The following is a 20355-nucleotide window of genomic DNA, read 5'->3' on the forward strand; positions in this document are numbered from 1 at the left end:
TGGTGTCACACACCCCAGGTTAAAATCCCACTTTGTTCAATTGCCAGGCAGCTGGTCTTGGGCCAGTTATAGTATCTTTCTGAGCTGCAGTCTCCTGATCAGTGAAATGAGGCTAGAAATGCCTACCTCACAGTGTTGCCAGGAGAATCTGGCATGATAACAGTTCTCATCGAAATTACACCCCTACCTTCCGCAGGAAATTCTAGGGATTGGGAGGACAGGTTACACCTTCTCTGTGATCCCCTGAACAACACATCTGCCCGCCAAGCCCCATCTGGCACATGTAGACTCTTATGTGACCTGACTGTGCTCCTCTTAGAAAGAGGGAGAAAGTTCCTCTCCAGGCCCTGGGGACACCTGCAGCCTGGCCTGGCGCAGTTTGTGCTCCATATTTTACGGCCTTCTCTCTCTCAGGCCTGTACCGGGGTCCTAAAGGGAAGATGCATGCAATGATTTCAAGACACAATTCACTCTCCCTATAATTCACCTGCCTCAGGGCCAGTACCCCCTCCCTGCCCACAGATATTGTGGGCACTAAGCTAAGTGTCACAGGGTGTCATTTGATGAAGGCTGTCAACTGTATCAGTGTGTTTATTTAATTTTTTTTCAAAGATTTTATTTATTTGACAGAGCAAGAGAGAGAGAACAAGCAGGGGAGTGGCAGGCAGACGGAGAGGGTGAGGCAGGCTCCCACTGAGCAGGGAGCCCGATGCAGGACTCGATCCCAGAACCCTGGGATGATGACCTGAGCTGAAGACAGACACTCAACTGACTGAGCCACCCAGGTGCCCCTGTATCAGTGTTTTAATAGGAATCTCATATAGGGCAAAAAAGTCTCTAAGACTCCAAAAGAATGTAGTCTGGTGGTAGATTTCCATGCAAGTTGGGGTAGGCATGGGGTCCTTTGCCCTCAATATGAAAGGGGTCAGGATGCCTGCATCGAGTTTGGCCATCGACTAGCTGCAGGCTCCCTGAAGCCAGTGACTTAATTCTTCTGTGCCTTGCTTTCCCCGTGTGTAAAAAGACAGGTTGATTCCAGAGACCAACACTGCCTCAGAATTCTAGGGTTTCCCGTGTTGGCTGCAGCCTGATTGCCACTGACCTCTCTTGTCCACAAGCGGCTGACCTGCCCCCTCCTCTCTGCTTCCTCCACAGATGAGTACCTGAGAGTCCTCAATGTAGGTGTGGCTGAGGTGAAGAAATCCTTCCTGGGGCCCTTGTCGCCATCGTGCAAGATGGTGCAGCTGATGCGGCAGTTTCTGTATAGGGTCCTGCCCGAGGACTCCTACAAGGTCGCCACAGGGAAGCTCCATGTGTCCCTCACTCGGCTCACGGACGGAGAGAGTGTCGTGGTTTCAGAGTATACATCCAAGGAAGAGCTCATCGAGGCAAGGGGCAGGGCCTGGACCAAGGGGTGGGGCCCAGTTTGGGGAAACAGTCCCCCATTCTTGGAAGGAGTAAAATATCACCAAATGGGTTATCACTTAGGAAAGGGCACTCTGGGAGCTTATTCTATGTTCATTAATATAAATCTTAGTTATGAATTATTATTGTTGGAAAGTGCTGTGGATATACCCAGTTTTCTTTTGGGACAAAAAGGTCAAGTGGCATGACCCTCTGTCCCTTATCTCCACTCCCCTCTCCTCTCTGGAATACAAGACCCTTGCCATGCAGACTCACAGCCTCATGCTGGCATGGCCATGATCTTGGGGGTGAAGAATGAATGGCAATAGGCATGGACACCTCCTTCACCTACCTCACGTCCTCCTGGATTTATTAGCACTCAGCTCTCCAAGACTTCTCTCTCCTGGCCACCTCCTACCAGCTCCCACTCTTGCTCCTGCCAACGAGAGTGAACCATACAGAAAGCAGACCTCTGTACCTTTGCACCTGCTGTGCCATCTGCCTAGGATGCCTTTCCCCCCTCCCAGCTTGCTTCACCTGCTTAACAAGACTCTAGTCACTCTGCCCTGGAACTTACCTTCATCATCTGTCTGCCCCCCACTCCCCTGGGCTGGGCACTCCTCCTTAGGGGCCGCAATGCCCATGCTCACCTCCTTCACAGCCCCTGTCACCCTTGTACTGTCACCTACTTGCTTACTCTTCCTCGTTGAGCATTCTCAAGGGTGGGCATCTCACCCTCCTTTGATTCCAGAGCCTGGCCCAGGACACACACACATTAATGGTTACTGAATTCCATTGAATTCATGGAGATATGGTGCTAGAAGGAACCCTGGAGGTCACTGAGACTGCCCTGTCTCTTTAAAACCGGGATCTTGGGGATCCCTGGGTGGCTCAGCAGTTTGGTGCCTGCCTTTGGCCCAGGGCATGATCCTGGAGTCCCGGATCAAGTCCCATGTCAGGCTCCCGGCATGGAGCCTGCTTCTCCTGCCTGTGTCTCTGCCTCTCTCTCTCTCTCTCTCTCTCTCTCTCTCTCTCTCGAATAAATAAATAAATAAATCTTTAAAAAAAAGAAAGAAAGAAATAGTAAGATACCTTTAAAACAAACAAACAAAAAAAAAAAAAAAACAACGGGATCTTGGGACCAGACTACCAAGCACGTTCACAGGGACGCAGCTCTTTGGGGCCAGGCCAGGAATCGAACCTGGGGCTCTGGTCCCCATAACAGTGCCTCTGTCTTGGATTTAAGAAGGGCCAGGCTGCTGAGGAGGCCTCCCCATCCAGCCGCCAGAGCCTCAGGCATCTCTGCTGGTTCTCTCCCCACAGGCACTGTACTGCAGCTGCTTTGTCCCTGTGTACTGTGGACTCATCCCCCCAACTTACCGCGGTGTGGTGAGTGCTTCGGCGTGGGAGAGGATGAGCCAGGACCCAGGAGTGCCCTGGGACCCATAACTGGGAGAGTAGAGGGGTGGTCTCAGAATTCAGTGGGAAGACCAAGAGTTGGAAAGATTCTTGTGTTTTTCTACTTCTAATTCCCAGTGTGGATGGATTTCTGGGGCTTTGAGGTGAACTTTCCCTCCATACATTGGGCTTCACTCTGGACCCACCAACCCATTACTGAGCCTGGCTAGTCAAGACTCCATAGGCTTGCTGGATTTTCTCACACTTGACAGAGGGTGTATAGAATAGGACCCTGTGACATTGGTACCCGGAACTGTGATTGACGAGGACCTTTAAAGTCATCTAGGCTAGTGTACATGAATCACCTGGGGTCAGAGGGAGTCATGTAAACTAATGCAAATTCTAATTCCCTAGGCCTGGGCCAGGGCAAATTCTAATTCCCTAGGCTGGTCAGAGACTCTGCCCCTCAGACCAGCCACGGCTAACACCAGTGCTGCTGGTCCACGGACCATGCTTTGAGTAGGAGGATCTAACCCATGTCTCTTCTTCATTTTATATGGAAAGAAAATGAGATCCAGAAATCAGGATTCAGCTAAGAGATGGAGCACATATTGCACATGTCAGCCGTGTACTTCTCAGGCACCCCAGAGAAGTATTTGTGGTCCTTTGTTCAAGATTGAGGCAACAGAAGCCCCATGAGGGAAGGGAAATGTGGCGGCTGGTGGCCAGGCCATGGTCATTCTGGAGAGTGCCAGGGATACCTGACCTCAACAGAAGGAGACCGTGTAGACACACAGCAGTCTGGAGAGGGGATATTTCCCAGCCTGCTCAGACCCACTATGTGTTCACATTTTCAAAAGGCCATGGGAACAGGCTCCATTCCCTGGCCCTGCCCTTAGCAGTTGACTGGCTCGGGAGGGGTAGCCTGGGAGAGGGAGCTGTGACTGGGGAGCATTTGCTCATGCTTTATCCAGATTATAAATGTCCCTCTCCCTGTAGAGGCCTGGAAGCCCCAGTCTCAGGACCATAGAGATGGCTGAGGACAGACAGTGAGGGACAGAGCACTGGGCTGGGGGTTCAAGGACCACTGTGGACACACCACTTACCCACCTGGACCTTGGTCTCAAGGCTAGTCCCAAGGGACTCATTTCCTGGGGTACTCCTTGATCGGGGAAGACGAACTCTGATCCCATGAGCATATATTACTCTGCCTGCCCCTCCATAGCGCTACATTGACGGGGGCTTCACAGGCATGCAGCCCTGCTCCTTCTGGACCGACTCTATTACCATCTCCACCTTCAGCGGGCAGCAAGACATCTGTCCCCGGGACTGCCCCGCCATCTTCCACGACTTCCGCATGTTCAACTGCTCCTTCCAGTTCTCCCTGGAGAACATCGCCAGGATGACCCATGCCCTGTTCCCGCCAGACCTATTGGTGAGAGGAGGGGCCCGGAAGGGAGGGAGACCCGCAGAAGGTGACAGGGCCTGGGTGTAGGGGGGGAGCCAGTGGGATCCATGCATTTCCATTTGTGTCTCCTTAAACTTCCTCCTAAACCTGTATCCTCGTCTTGCTGCTACCTAGCTATGTGACCTTGAATGAGGCCCCTATGTGCTCTCGGCCTCAATTTTCTCCCTTGTAAAATGAGATGATATCAGAACTGCTGATAGGAATCTTACCTGAACTTTTCCACTCTGACATACAATGTAGGCAACAGCAGCCATGGCCCATGAGCCAAATCCAGCCAGTGGCTTGTGTTTTGTTTTCAATTTTCAATTTCCAAAACTGCTCTTAAAAAAATAAAGTCTACATGTCTTTCCAAATGTATGTCTTTCTCCAACACAGAAGGCTGAGCCTGGGAACAGGCACCACGTTTAACTCATTTTTTTGACTACACTCACCATGTCTACAGAAGGCATTGCTTATAGAAGGTTCTCAGTAATTGTTGTTTGAATGATTAACTCCTCTGAGCCAGTTTTGTGACTTGCACTCTAATTATTGTTTACAAAACTCATAATCAAAACACTATTACACTTAGTCAGGCTATGGATACACGAGGTATTTTATTCATCTGATTGACTTTGTCCTCCAACAGTTGCGTTAGGAATTCCAGCATCTACTGGGTGTTATTCTGTATGTTGGTAAATTGAACACCAATAAAAAATTAATTTATTAAAAAAAAAGGAATTCCAGCATCTGCCTTAAACTAATTCTTTGGTAAAGATTATGTCTATTTACTTTCATAAAAGCAATCCACAAATAGGCAGTTCAAGAAAGATAGAACAAATACATTGTATTCTTCAGAGCCTCTAGAACTTGAGTTTCTGCTCACAATCAGTGCCTGACTTCCATTCTCAAGGTGGCTTATTTTTACATAGCCTGTGAGCTGAGAATGGGCTTTCCATTTTCAGAGGGTTGTAGAAGTAGAAGAAAGAGAAGGAGAAGGGGAAGAAAGAAAAAGAGGAGAAGAAAGAGGAGGAAGAAGAGGACAAGAACAAGAAGAGATAATCTGTGGCTTTCAAAGCCCAAGTTATTGACCATCTGGCCCTTTATGGAAATGCTTTGTGAGCAATGATAACCCATGTAATCCTCCAGAATCCTTTGCAATAGATACTATCATATTCCCATTTTACAGGTGAAGAAATCGAGGTTGTTGAGAGACTATAGCCACACAGCCACACAGCACCAGGATTTGAACCCAGTCTCCAAATTCTGCTCTTCTTATGGCCCAAATGCACCTTCTCTGGCTCTGCTATAAATATCTCTCCTGCCCAGGGGAAGCTGATGATCAGCTAGAAATGGTTTAACACATTAATGCACTGTCACTATGGACCCATAATCTGCAACTGCTCCCCACTTCTCAGCAGATAATGAGGGATGGAACACTGGATGGGTACATTCTGAAAAATCCATCAAATAAAGCTCAAGGGCCATGAGGTGAGGGGACCTCGGCTCTCTCCATTGCTGCAGCCTTAGTCACTTTCCTGCTGTCCCTCCTTGCAGATCCTGCACAACTACTACTACCGAGGGTATGAAGATGCTGTTTCATACTTGAGGCGGCTGAGTAAGTATGGGATAGGGCCCCCAAAGGGGTGGGTTGGGGGTGGGGTAAGACAGGAAGTAGAAGGGCTGAGTCCAGGAGCATTGTCCTAAAAAGAGAACCCGAGATGCCCTTCCTCAGGAGGGTTGGGAATGGGTGCAAGGACCTGGCAGCTTGCATTGTCCAGGACACACCACTGTGGCCAAACATTAGGATCTCCATGGAAAAGTGGTCTTTAGGGTCACTGCTGGGACAGTCGATATGTTTTCATATAAATATATTTCTGGATTTAAGGACTATGTTTAGGAAACACCATAGCTTGTATCTTCCTGGAACATTCCATTTTCAGGTCATTTCACTTTATTCTCTTTCCAAGACGATTGCATTGTTAATGCAGAACTAGACATGATGAGTTTATATTTGGGTAAGACTCCAAGAGACATTGATCAACAAAGGAGAGGGTCTGTGTCCAACAAATGTTGCTTTAGCAAGTATGGTCCCCTACACCTGCAAATGGCTCCATGCATCCTTGCCTGGAAGATTCCAAAGGCATGTATTTTACACGCTAACTCCACGAAGACCATGGCAAACATCCCTGACAAAAGGAAAGAAAAAAATCTTTTGCATATTTAGAATTGTTTCCATAGAACATATTTCCAGGGGGAAGAAAGGATTCCGGGATTGGATGGTGTTTACCTAATGCTGTATGAAGTGGGGGGTTTTGTTTCCCAGGTTGTCATGTGGTCTTTGTGACTGTCTTTTTTGGCAATCCTGTGATATTCCATGACAGTTGAACAGAAACTTTGATCATTTCTTTGAGTTTCCAAATGTTCACTATTATAAGCAATACTGTGGCGAACTTTTTGTGTACATAGTTTAAAAAAATATTTTAGGACTGAGTTAAGGGATTGAATGTGGGTTTTTCCCTAGGATGTGTTGGCTATTTTTCCTTCAAAGCTGCTTCCTGCTTTCCCAAGCTCCCTTTGTCTTGACTCTTTCCTTTCTCCTAGGGCCATTCTCCGAACAAGGGGTGGGGAGAAAAGGATGGAGGGACTGTGAGTTCTGGAGGCAAGTAGGTCTGGGCCAGGATTCTCATCCCCTCTGGCTGTGTGAACTCAAGGAAATCACTTGCCCCCTGTGTTTTGATTCCTAACCTGTAAAAAGGATTAAATCGTTGTTCCTGACACCTACTAACTGTGTGATCTTGAACAGGTAATTCATCTTCTGGGACCTCAGTTTTCTCATCTGTATAAGGGGGCTGACCATGGAACTTACCTCAGAATTATATTCCTAGACACAGTCATTCCAGCCCACTGACCCTGTGACCTAGGAGTCAGGGCCATCCTCTCACCTCCCTGGGGGCAGACTCCTCCTAACCCCGACTCTGCTTGGACAACTCTCCTCTTCTCCACATTTACATGAGTGACATCTCTGAAAACTATGCCAAGCGTCCAAACGCTGGGCCACCTGAGGGGTGTTAGTGGAGGGTTAAGATGGGGTCTCACCTATGGAGCCTCAGGAATAGGAGGGGCTGGTGAGGACCTGGGGTCCTTTCCACCACCAGCTGGGAAACCCCTTCACTCTTTCCTCAGTGATGGTGTGTACTGGGGATGTGGTGTTGGGGGATCCCCTGATTTGGGACCAATTCCCTACGTCAGGAGACCCCTCTACCTCTCAGGTTCCAGCCTGGCTGCCTGGCTACCACCATACCTGTCTTTCCCCTAGAACTTCTTTCTCTTCCTCTCAGGGCAAGCCTAAGGAGAGTTACAAAGTGCCTTGCTTTAGCATCTCTGCTGTCCCTCACTCCTCAATAGCCTCTGGAAGGAACCCAGTGCCATCTCATGCCCCCACACTCTTCTACCCTTAGGTGATATGAACACCATGGTCTAAATGGCAGTCTTAAACCGAAGGATGCTCTAATAGGAGCATTTCGGGTATCCATGAAAGAATCAGGGCAGTGTATGGAGGCTGGTGGGCTTTCCCAGGGGCCATGGAATCACTCCAAGTAGGAACTGACACAATGTGTAAGGAAGAAAATGTCTCTTGCTGGCTACTGACTATTTTTTATTCCTCTTCCAATTTGCATGGCTTTCTCAGTGCAGGTTTCTTCAGCTCCACCCTAGATCCTCTTAGGTTTGGTAGGGCTGGATTTTCCTCCCAGCACCAGATGCAAGCAGGAGGTATGACGCATCTTGAGAAATTGTGGCCAGTGCCCAGAGCCACACTCTTAATTCCCACCTCCCATCTGGGAACAGAAAAAAACGGGAGTCCGCCCCAGCCTCCCACCCACCCTACTGCTTTCTGGATGGGGGTCAGCTCCAGCAGAAGGCTACACCTGCAAAGTGTCACCCTCAATTCCTCCACTCACATCCTGGCATCTCCCTCTGCTGCCCTCCTCAGGGCTCAAATCCACCTAATTATTCCTGCTGCCAGGCGAGCTTCCCTCTCCACCCTTGGCCTCCCCTGGCAGCAGCCTTCTGCCAAAGGGAAGGGCACTGCTTGCTGGCATGCTTGAAAATCCACATTCCCCACACAGACATGTGGACGTGGGTGCTGAGTAAGGTTGGAGCTCAGAGGATGCCATGTCTAAAATAATCCATCTGGCATCCAGGCGTGCCTGGCCAGACCAACCCATCCATCCTTCTTTCCTCCCTCCCTCCCTCCCTCCCTCCCTCCCTCCCTCCCTCCCTCCCTCCCTCCCTCCCTTCCTTCTTGGCATTCTTCCTTCTCTTACAATTTGTTAAGTTCTCTCTCTCTCTCTCTCTCTCTCTCTCTCTCTCTCTCTCTCTCTCACACACACACACACACACACCTACCTATGAAACTAATACCACAATCAAGAGAGTGAACCATTATCCATCATGCCCCAAGTTTTCCTTACGTTCTTTTGTGACCCTTCCCACCTTCCCCCAGAGTCCCCAATCTACTTTCTATCATTACAGAAATTTCCTACTGGACTTACAGTATGGGCTCTATTTTGTCTGCATTCTTTCACTCAGTATTATTCTGAGATTCATCATGTTATTGCATGTATAAATAGTTCATTCCTTTTTAATTTCCAATCCATTTATGAAAATCCCACAGTTCATTTCTCCATTCACCAATTAATGGACATTTAGGCTGTATCCAGTTTGGGCTATTATGAATAAAACTGCTGTGAATACTCATGGAGTCTTTCTATGAACATATGCTTTCATTTCCTTAGGGTAAATACCTAGGAGTGGAATGTCTACATGGTATGGTAAATGTACATTTAATCTATAACCGTATTTACATAATATACAATATTATATGTGTATAATTAAGGTAAATGCATAACACAAAATTTATCATCTTAACTATTTTTTAGATTTTTTTTATTTTTTAAAAATATCTCTACACTCAATGTAAGGCTTGAACTCACAACCCCGAGATCAAAAGTTGCACGCTTTTCCCACTGAGCCAGCCAGGTGCCCCACCATCTTAACCATTTTAAGTGTACAGTTTGGTAGTATTACGTATAGTCACATTGTACAACCAATGTCCAGAACTTTTTCTTACTGCAAAACTGAAACTCTATACCCATTGATCAGCAACTCCTCATTTCTCCCTCTTCTAGGCCATGGCTACCACCATTCTATTTTCTACTTCTAGGAGAGTGACTACTTTAGATACCTCATATCAATGGAATCATACAGTACTTGTCTTTTTGTGACTGGTGTATTTCGCTATCATAATTTCCTCCAGGTTTATCCATTTTGTAGCATGTAACATACCACATTTTCTTTATCAATGAACAATTTGAATTGCTTCTTCCTCTTGGCTATCGTGAATAATGATGCAATGAACATGGGTATGCAAATATCCTTGTTTCAATTCTTTGGGATATAGAGTAAGGACATATATCCAGAATGTATGTTTAACTTTTTAAGAAACTGTCAAATTATTTATCGAAGTAGTCGTATCATTTTACATTCTCACCACCAGTGCAGAAGAGAACCAGTTTCTCTGTATTATCACCAACACTTAAAATGGTCAGTCTTGTTAATTTTAGCTATGTGAATAGTTGTGTGGTGGTATCTTACTGTTTTTTTAATTTGTATTTCCTTAATGACTAATGATGCTGAGCATCTTTTCATGTGCTAATTTGCCATCTATATTATATATCTTCTTTATTGAAGTGTTTAACTCTTTTGGTCATTTCCCACCTAGACTTACAATAAGCTTTATTTTTAAAAATACTTTTAGATTTCCAGGAAAAAATATGAAAATAGCATGGAGAGCTTCCATATACTTTACATTCTCTATTATTATGTCTTACATTTGTTATATGTTATAGTATGGTATATATAAAATTTGGTACATAGTATAGCATAGTGTTTACAATTAATATGCTAATATTGGTTATTATTAACTGAAGTCTCCTTACTTTTCAACCTAATGTCCTTTTTCTGATCCAGGATCCCATTCAGGATACCACATCACATTTTACCATGATGTTTCTTTAGGTTCCTCTTATCTGTGACAGTTTCCCAGACTCCTTGTTTTTAAATGAACTTGGTAGAATGGAGTACTGGAATGTTCCTTAGTTGGGGTTTGAAGTTGCCTGATGTTTTTCTCAGGATTAGGCTGGAGTTCTTAGTTCTGGGAAGGGAGATCATAAAGGCAAAGTACCATTCTCATCACATTATATCCAGGGTGCATGCTATCTACATGGCTTATTATTCATGATGTTGGGCTTGGTCATTTGCCTGCAGTGGTATTTATTGGGTTTCTCCCTGTGAAGTTGCTCTTTCTCCCCCTTTCTCTTTGAAAAGAAGTAACTATGCACCACCTGCTTAAGGGATGGGGAGTTAAGCTTCACTTCCTTAAGGACAGGGTAATCTACAAAAATTATTTGGAATTCTTCTGGTTGGGAGATTTGTCTCTTCTCCCCTATTTGTATACTTCTTCAATTCCTTGTTTGTTTCAGTATGGACTCCTGGATACTCATTTTATACTTTGGGCTATTATTAAGGTTTCCTTTATTTATTTTGCTACTCAAATTGGTTCAGCTTTGGCCATCGGAAGCTCTTTCAGTGGGCTCTTTTGCCCATCTTAAAAATTGAATTGTTTGTTTTCTTATTTAAGAACTTTTATGTAGTTCAGATAAATGCTCTTTATCAGAAATATGATTTGTAAATATTTTCTCTCAGTCTGTAATTTCTCTTTTCAAGTCGTTAAGTCTTCTGAAAAGGTATTTTTAATTTTGATAGGGCCCATATTATTCATTTGCTTCTTTTATGGATTATGCTTTTGGTGTTTAATTTGCTTCTTTTATGGATTATGTTTTTGGCGTCTTATCTAAGAAATCTTTGCCTTACTCAAGATCACAAAAAGGTTTTCTCCTATGTTTCTTTCTAGAAGCTTTATAGTTTTTGGTTTTTCATTTGTGTCTATATTCCATTTTGAGTTAATTTCTGACTATGGTTCAAGATATAAAACAAAGTTCTTTTTTTTTTTTTTTGCATATGGATATCCAGTTGCTCCAGCACTATTTGTTGAAAAGGCTATGCTTTTGGGTGGCTCAGGGTTTAGCGTCTGCTTTGGGCTCAGGGCATGATCCCGGGGTCCTGGGATCAAGTCCTACATCAGGCTCCCCAAAGGAAGCTTGCTTCTCCCTCTACCTATGTCTCTCTCTCTCTCTCTCTCTCTCATGAATAAATAAATAAATAAAATCTTAAAGACTATGCTTTCTCTGTTGAGTAGTCAGTTGTCTCTATATGTCATGGGTCTATTTCTAGGCTTTCTGTTCTGTGCCATTCATTTATTTCTCTGTCTTTATGTCAGTATCATACTGTTTTGATCACTGCAGCTTTATCATAAGTCTTGATACCAGGTAGTCTTGGTTTTCCATCTTTGTTTCTTTTTTTTTTTCTTTCAAAGTTGTTTAGGCTATTCCAGGTTCTTTCTAATTCCATATGAATTTTAGAATTAGCTTGTGGATTTCTACACAATGTAGTCGTTCTGTATTTGTCTTGGCAACCTATTCTCTCCTCCTCTGCTATCACCACCCTAACACTTCCTTACTCCCTGACCTTGCCTCCAAACAACTTTACAGAAGAAAGCAAAAGCCAACAGAGAGTTCTCTCAACTTTGTGCTACCAAATACACAAACTCACCTTGCTTTGTTTCCCTCCTTCCTAGAACATTAAAGGAAGCAACCATCTTCTTGCCTAAAGCCCACTTCCTACCTGTGCTCAGACCCTTCCCCAACTCAACTCTTGAATTATCCATTATTCCATCTCTCTTTTACATATCCAACCTCCACCTCTCAACTGGATCCTTATCAACAACTTGTAGGTCTACCCCAATCTTGCCTATTTTAGAAACTTGGCCTAGGTTCCTCTCTCCCCCTCTCTTTGCTCAGTCCTGGCTCCCTCCTCTTCTCACTCTGCTTTTCCTCCCTCAGCAATCTCCTCCATGGACACCATCACAGCTTCAGTGACCATCCATAGATGGGACTCCCAAATGTACATCTCTAACCCTCATGTCTTCTCTGAGATCCAAATTCATGTATCCAATCGTCCACTTGTCATCTCTCCTTGGACATTTCTAAGGCCCCCTAAAATCCACATATTCCCCAAACTATAACCTGTGCCCTCCTCACTGCTTTCCTGACCCATCCCCTTCATGGTCACCCTGCCAGCACCAGCATGCATCTGGTTGTGCAAGCCAGCTACTTCCTCTCTTTCCCCCAATCAATCCATTGCCAGTTCTCATTTATTTTACCTTCTAAACAGAATCTTCTATTTCTTTCTCTCTCCTTCCAAGAACAAGTCCTAAACACCTCTCCACAGCAGCCTTACAGGTTTCCTGGGGCCTCTCTGCCCGTTTCAGTGAGTTTCCACACAGCAGCCACAGTAATCTTCTTAAAGCCAGAGGCAGTGCAGCATTCCCCCCTGCCTATAAGTCTTTCAAGGTTTCCATGAAAACCAAAGACCCTCAATGGTGTCTATAAGCATGGTCTGGCCCCTGTAGCCTCCTCAGCCCCATCACCCACCAAAGTACCCCTCTCCAACCACATTGACCTTTAGCCCCTCCTCATGCTCCCTCAAACCTGTGGCATTTGTGTGTGCCGTTCCCACTGTCTGAAATGCTCCTCATCCCACCCTGACCACCCTCTGGAACCTCACTTGCCCTTCAGATCTCAGTTCAAATGTTGCTCCCTCAGGGAAGCCCCACCCCCACCCCCGATGAAATCCTCCCTGCTATCATGGTCCTTTCTTGCCTAGGACTTATCTTGGTTAAAATGAGATTATTTGCATAGTCAATGCCTGCCCCCATGCCAGACTGTAAACTCCAAGAGGCCAAGAACCATCACATCTGTTTTCGTCCACTTCACTCCTCAGCGCCTGCTATAATGCGTGGCACATACAGATGCACAATAACTATCCGTTGAATAAGTGAATCAATACACAATATAAATTTGAGCACATTCTGCTTCTGAAAATAACTTGGGAAATCATTTTTGCAAATGCCAGACTGATGTCAGGGGTTAGTAAAGCCACCAGTGACCCCAGGCTGTTGTTTTCCTAGATGCTGCTTACATCAATTCTCCCTCCAAGAGAGTGATGTTCCCCCGTGTAGAAGTGTACTGCAATATAGAACTTGCCCTTGGCAACGAGTGCCACGAACGCAGTCAGTCAAGCCTCCAAACACAGCAGCAAGAATCCATACAACTTCACACACAGAGGGCTCCTGAAGGGGAAGGAAAGGGCAGCCACGGTTCACTTCCGTCCTCACCTGTGCAGACACCCGAAGCCACATGTGAGTGGCCTGTAGAGTCACCTGTTTCACCACCTGTCCCTTCACTTGAGCAGTCACCTGCAACTCCACTGGCTTCATCACCATCACATTCTGCAGCTGACCTGCCCCCTGCTTCGCTCCCAGCTGTACCCTTACCACTCAGCTCAACACTTGCGCTGTCACGTGTATCACCACAGCAGCAGGTACAAACTACTGGATCGCCACCAAGATCCCCACCTTCCCAGTCATCTCTGTCACCCAGGCCATCCTTGGGGCCTTCATCTGTAGGAGCATCTCAAACACTGCCCCAACGTTCTTCTTCAGCATCACCTGCACAGCCACCTGTGGAGGAACTAGGCCCAGAACAGTCCCAAGGTACAGACCCTTCTGGCTTCTCACAGCTTCCTTACGTCTGGAGCCTCTCAACAAGTGTGCAACAACATGGTAGCTGATAACCATTGCTTCGGAGGGGTGCACTGGTAAAGTTAGCAGTCAGCTTTAGCGGCTCTACCTATTTTGAGGATAGGTCACCACACGGGAAACAGTGTTCTTGACATTTATTCATGTCTTTAGTCCAGTGGTTTTCAAAGGTTGGTCTCTGACCAACAGCGAACTCATCACCTGGGAATTTGTTAGAAATGAAAATTCTCAAGCCCTACTGTAGACCTACTAACTCAGGGGGTGGGACCCAGTTATCTATCTTTTTTATAAGCCCTCCAGGGGATTCTTTTGAGAACCATGTTTGGGAACCACTGTAATGAAAGGTTTTTATTTTGTGATAACCACCGTGCCAGGGCAGTGCTACTCAAAGAGTGCTCTGTGGACCAATGCTGGTCCCTAAACTGTTACTAATTTACAATGAAATGAGCACAGAAGTTAAAAGTAAGCATTTAGAAATGTTTACAGTCATGACATCCAAGAGCTTGGTCATTTTCTTACCAGTTCATTGTATTGTATTTCACAAAAGTACTAGTCCATTATGGATTACAAAAAAAAATTTTTTTTAAAAAGCTGGTTCTTCATAACTGGTATCTTCATAACTGGTATCTTCCACAGATAGTTTGAGAAGCATTATTCTAGAGGCTTCAAAGCCACACAATTCTCAGCTCCTCACTCTCAGGAAATCTCCCCTCCAGCAAAGGGGATGACAGAGATACCAACCTCAAAAATACAAGCAAGAGTTATTAAGTACAACATTACTAAAAAGAATATTGGAAGTGTTCATAGAGATTAAGATTACTTCTCTCTGGGGAATTAAGGAAGGCTTCTTGCAGCTGACAGGTGAGTTGAAATGAGCAAGATTTTGACCATCATGGTTTGTGAGACAGGATGAGGCAAAGTAGAATGAGAAGTTTAGGCTTTGTTTATCCTAGAGGCTCAGGTACAGAGAGGGAACGTGCAAGGTACGTTCAGGATGAAGAGGATACCTGTTTAGCTACTGTGGATGGTCTGGGTGGGGGCAACAGGAGAGGAGCCCAAATGATGGACAGAAGCCAGGTCATAGGGTCTTCATGATCCATCCACCAAATTCCCATAGTTATTAGGGTAAACATTAGCACCAATTAGCACGATGGTTTCCTTCTTGGCAGATCTGCCCCAGGCAGGGGCACATTTTCTCTAGAATAGATTTGACTCTTTTAATCACGGTGGGACAAAAATATCAGGACATTAAAAGTAAGGAAATTGGCCCAAGTGTTTCACATGCTTTCTTATTTGCTGTTAAGTGAAATGCATTTCTCTTATGTTATTCACACCTGTGCCTAAAGATAGTCCTCTTCAGGTAGCCTGAGCAATCCTGGGCCCTGAGCTGGCATTCCCTGCTCAGATTGGGGATAGAGGGAACAGATTGTCCAGTGGTTCTCAACTAGGAGTGATTTTGTCTCCCAGAAGACATTTGGCATCAAAGACATTTTTGGTTTTCACCTAGTGGGTAACATCTAGTTGATTGTAGATCAATGCTGCTGAACACTGTACAATGCACAGCCTCACAACAAAGAGCCATCTGGATCCTACATTCAGTAGCTCTGAGATGGAGGAACCTTGTTACAGTCTTCAACTGAGCCTTAGTAAGAACAGCCTAGGCCATCTGTGGGAGCTGAGCAGAAGGGAGCCTCTTCAGAGGCTAGTGTCATCTGTCATTTAGTGATGGCCATGTTGTTGTTGGGGGTGGAAGGGGTTGCAAAAAAATTTCAGGAAAACCCATAAGCAAGGGAGCTTCAAATAGATTTGGGAGTGCCAGAGATATCCAGTGTGACCCCCAAATGAAAGAACTCCAAGTAGAACTAAAATATGTTTTATATTATTGTTATCTACACATATTACAAAATTACATACCAACCTTTATATATTATATACCCCCATATTTACATAAAATATGAAAAGCACTTACTTAAGAACAACAGTCATGGGTGCAGCACCTGGGTGGCTCCATTGGTTAAGCATTCTACTCTGGATCTCAGCTCAGGTCTTGATCTCAGGGTCATGAGTTCAAGCTCCACATTGAGCTCTATGCTGGATGTGGAGCCTACTTGAAAAAAAAAAAAGAACAATGCTCATGAAACTAGTTATGTTTTCTATTCTGTTAAAAAGGAAAAAAGCATTATAGACAGATACAGCAGGTGATGGAAAGTTCAGGCCCCTTAGGGGGACTTTTCCTGAAAACTCACACTAAAGGGCTGTTTTTTGTGAGGGAATTGTTGATAACATTGCATTAATTGATAAATTACATCGATTATTGATAACATTACATCAAAGATCAGCATCTGTCCTGCCACAGATGCCACTGCCCTGGGTCTCAGTCAAATCCAACAACGTGGTTCTGGTCCTAAACATGAGACTTTGAGATTAAGAGAGCTGTTTATTGTTTCTGGACACTCTCACTTACTTCCTATTTTTATTTCAAAAATGACTAAGTCCTCCTCCCTGACCTTACCTCACTCGTGTCTCTTATTTTTGACTGCAGCTCCCCTTGCCTCTTCAAATCCAGAAGGTACCACGCCTTTGGTTAATGTGAAGGAAGCCACCAGCAAGCCTCATGCAATGTAAATTTCTCCTTAATCGGGACACATTCTTTCCTTTGGCTGGGGGTGGGGGAAGTGGGGGGGGGAGGGTAGCTAAGTGAAAATTTCCTTTTCTTTAGTTGCGCTAGAAACACTGGGATCCTTTTCCAGTTTGTGATTACATTCCACGCCTTTCCACACTTCCACACTTCTCTCTTCTTCAGTGGGGGCAACGAATGGGAAATGAGTTATTCATGCTCACAATGTCATTCTCTTCATCTCCTTGCTGTGCCCCCTGGGGAATGTGCCTTCTCTGAGTGTAGTAGGAGAACGTGCACCCCCTCATGTCTTATTCTCTGGTAGTGTCTCAGTTCAAGGGAGCTAGCAGGCATGCTACATACTAGCCTGAGGTAGGCTATTTCCTGCATGGCACGAATTGTGAGACTCTATCAAAGGCCTTCCTTTAATCCAAATGATTTTCTATCAACACAGTAAGAGGGCTGATATTGCTATGTTGTAGATGGTCCCCAGAAAATCTTTTTTATTTATTTATTTATTTATTTATTTATTTATTTATTTATTTATTTATTTATTTATGATAGTCAGAGAGAGAGAGAGAGAGAGAGAGAGAGAGAGAGAAATAGGCAGAGACACAGGCAGAGGGAGAAGCAGGCTCCATGCACCGGGAGCCCGATGTGGGATTCGATCCCGGGTCTCCAGGATAGCGCCCTGGGCCAAAGGCAGGCGCCAAACCGCGGCGCCACCCAGGGATCCCCAGAAAATCTTTTTTATAACACACATCAATTGTCTGGATTGTGTAACATGTTCTCCATTACTTACCTTCACAGTCATTCTGAGAGGCCTGAGGATTAGTATATTTTTTAAGATTTATTTTTATTTATACGAGAGAGAGCACACACACGTGCATTTGCAAGCACAAGGATGGGGAAGGGAGAGGGGTGTGTAGGGGCAGAGGGAGAGGGAGACCTATGCAGACTCCGCAATGAGTACGGAACCCCATGTAGGGCTCTATCTCATGACCCTGAGATCACGACCTGAGCCGAAACCAAGAGTCAGAGGGCCAACCAACTATGCCACCCAGTGCCCCAGGATTGGTATTTTTAAGTTCCTTGGGGACCACATTACCCAGGCTCCCTTGCTGGCTTCTTGCTAGTTGGGTTAGCCAGTGGAAGGCACCAGCAGGAGATTAGAAGATGGGCTAAAGAGTATCTCTCCCCTTTCCCAACCTCATCCCTCCCGCCTTGGGCAGTTCTGGCAATGACTATTCCATGGCCATGGCTGCAGCTATTGGGAGAGCAGGTCCTTTTGACGTTCCAACCCCATATCATCAAATATATTAAAATATACCTGCTTCTCACATTAAGTATCACTTTAATTATAAAACTTTTTGAGGAGCAGCTGGGTGGCTCAGTTGGTTAAGCATCTGCCTTCAGCTCAGGTCATGATCCCAGGGCCCTGGGATTGAGCCCCGCATCAGGCTCCCTGCTCAGCCAGGAACCTGCTGTGCTTGCTTGCTCTCTCTCTCTAATAAATAAATAAACTCTCTCTCTCAAAAAAAATACTTTTTGTAAGAGTTTGCACAAATTTAAGAATTTTGTGCTCAGGCATATACTATGCATTTGTTCACATGGTTTAAACTTTATTGCATTGACGTTGAACTTATAAAAGTTTAATTGAGTTTCAGTTGACTAGTTGGCATGATGTTACTTAGATAAATAGTCATTGGTTATAAAACGAATATTTGCTGTGGAACTCTGGTGTTCAGCCAGGGTTAAAAGCCATAACATTGGCTTGTCTGTCTACCTTCTGAGCTGGAGCAGGGCCCTGATAGTGAAGGACACAGACAGGTCATTAACAAACTATTTACTTCATCTATTGCCCAGGGGAAACCCTACTGAAGACTCCAGTTGGATGAGCAAGGTGTTCAAGAAGAACAAACAAAAGACAAGTAGCACCAGAAAAGGCTTCCCAAGACATCCACGATCCAAAAAAACAGGCGCCAAAGTGCAGTGAGCATGACTAATGTTTTTCGAAATCCACGGGGAGGAAAAGCTCCGGGAAGAGTCTGCAGGAAGATCACAAGGGGCAGAGGAAGAATCAGTAGGAGCAGGTGTTAGGAGCTGGACTTTGGAGTCAGACCCACCCAATATAAACTCCCTGCTCTGCCATAATCTTGCTCAGTGATCATGCTTAGGACATATGGTCTTTCTAAGCCTCTATTTCCTGATCTGTAAAATAGGGATAATATTGTGAGGGTTTAATGAGGCCAACATGTAAATTTCTTTGCAGAATGCAAGATGTGTAATCAGCACTCAATAACTTAGTAGGTATTAGGATTATATGCAGAGGTTAACTACCTGCTTCTCAGTTTCTGAATAGAACTCTATTTACAAACCAAACTAAACAGATGTGTGACTGTGTGACCCTCAGCATATAGAGATCCTAACTGTTGCCAAGCTACAACTAAAAGCCCTAACAAATGTAAGCCTGCTTCTTACAGCTTTTTTATTATATTATACTGTCATTGATCCATCAATTAACTTTGATTGAGCACCTAATGAGTGCCAACCACTCTTCTGGGCTCTAGAGATAGTAAAGATTAATTGAATTCAATCTCTGACTTTTTAAAAAACATTTTATTTATTTATTTGAGAGAGACAGAGAGAGATTACAGAGGGAGAGGGAGAAACAAAGATTCCCTGCTGAGCAGAGCCTGACACAGGACTCGATTCCAGCACCCCAGGATCATGCCCTGAAGCCAAAGGCAGACATTTAACCAACTGAGCTACCCAGGCACCCCTTGATCCTTAACTTTTAAAAGGTTACCCCAAAATTGAACTTAAGACCAAAGACAATAACCAAGTTTTAATTTTTTACTGAAATATAACATTGTTTTTTAAAGGGACATGCATATATACATACACACTTACAAATGAAAAATGCCAGCTTCAAACAAACCAAGCCAGGGATCATCTACAACTATTTTATTGGATTGTCAAAATATTCTCTGAATGGAACAGACCCACACTGCTATCTACTTTGCTTCAAGCTTCCATTGGTCAGAAAAATCCCTAGATTATTCTAAGCGACAACCTTCTGTATTGTTCCTGTCCCAGGTGGGGATCCCAGGTGAGCAGAGAGCTGTATCAGGGAGATGAGGGTCAGAAGCTTGCCCTAGCATCTCAAGTTCACTTTGAGGTCTGGGCAAGTAGGTACTTGGTGGGTGTTGGGAAGGAGATTCTCAAGAATCCACTGCAGGAAGTGGGGCAGATGCATGTGTTACTTTCTGGATTAAAGGACAGGCAGGGAAGGTGCAGGACCCAGTGGGCAGTTGGCAGTCTCCTTGGGGGTCATGAAATTAGTGAATCCTGGAATTAGTTTCACTCTGTTCCTTGGTATCCAGCCCCAAGTCTTCTTTGACTTTTGAGCATCTGTATCTCTGTTTCTAGGAGCTCAAGGTCAATTTTGGCCAAGAGACCATGGGCAGGTCTGCTGTGGGGGTGGGGAAGCTTCCTTGGAGCTGGGAGTGCCATCTGGAAGCCAGGCTCAGAGTTAAGTCCCTTCATTCCAGAGCCAGGCTTCCTCCTATACATCGGAGCAGGGGGGAACTATGTAATTCAGCCATAGCTACCCTGGTCATTAAATTTCTAAGAATCAAGGTGCTTTATAAAGAAGAAGGCTATGATAAAAACAAACAAAACAACATTCACAGCTGTGGGAAACACTGC

The 20355-nt window shown here is 45.0% G+C and overlaps 1 protein-coding gene across 4 annotated transcripts in view; it reads left to right on the forward strand.

Moving 5' to 3' along the window:
- The window catches only part of PNPLA1 (patatin like phospholipase domain containing 1), a 49521-nt gene that overhangs the window by 24814 nt on the left and 4352 nt on the right, over positions 1–20355 (forward strand). For 2 of the 4 annotated variants that reach the window (XM_055330157.1, XM_055330156.1), the window contains exons 2-8: positions 1156–1388; positions 2728–2793; positions 4028–4237; positions 5804–5864; positions 13398–13982; positions 16570–16648; positions 18511–18636. In XM_055330157.1, the coding sequence (XP_055186132.1) occupies positions 1156–1388; positions 2728–2793; positions 4028–4237; positions 5804–5864; positions 13398–13982; positions 16570–16648; positions 18511–18636 (1360 nt within the window). The remainder of the gene's footprint in view (positions 1–1155; positions 1389–2727; positions 2794–4027; positions 4238–5803; positions 5865–13397; positions 13983–16569; positions 16649–18510; positions 18637–20355) is intronic. The other 2 variants (XM_055330159.1, XM_055330158.1) reach the window with 2 other exon arrangements.

The sequence above is a fragment of the Nyctereutes procyonoides genome, unplaced genomic scaffold (assembly GCF_905146905.1).
Source record: "Nyctereutes procyonoides isolate TBG_1078 unplaced genomic scaffold, NYPRO_anot_genome, whole genome shotgun sequence".
Classification (NCBI taxonomy): domain Eukaryota; kingdom Metazoa; phylum Chordata; class Mammalia; order Carnivora; family Canidae; genus Nyctereutes; species Nyctereutes procyonoides.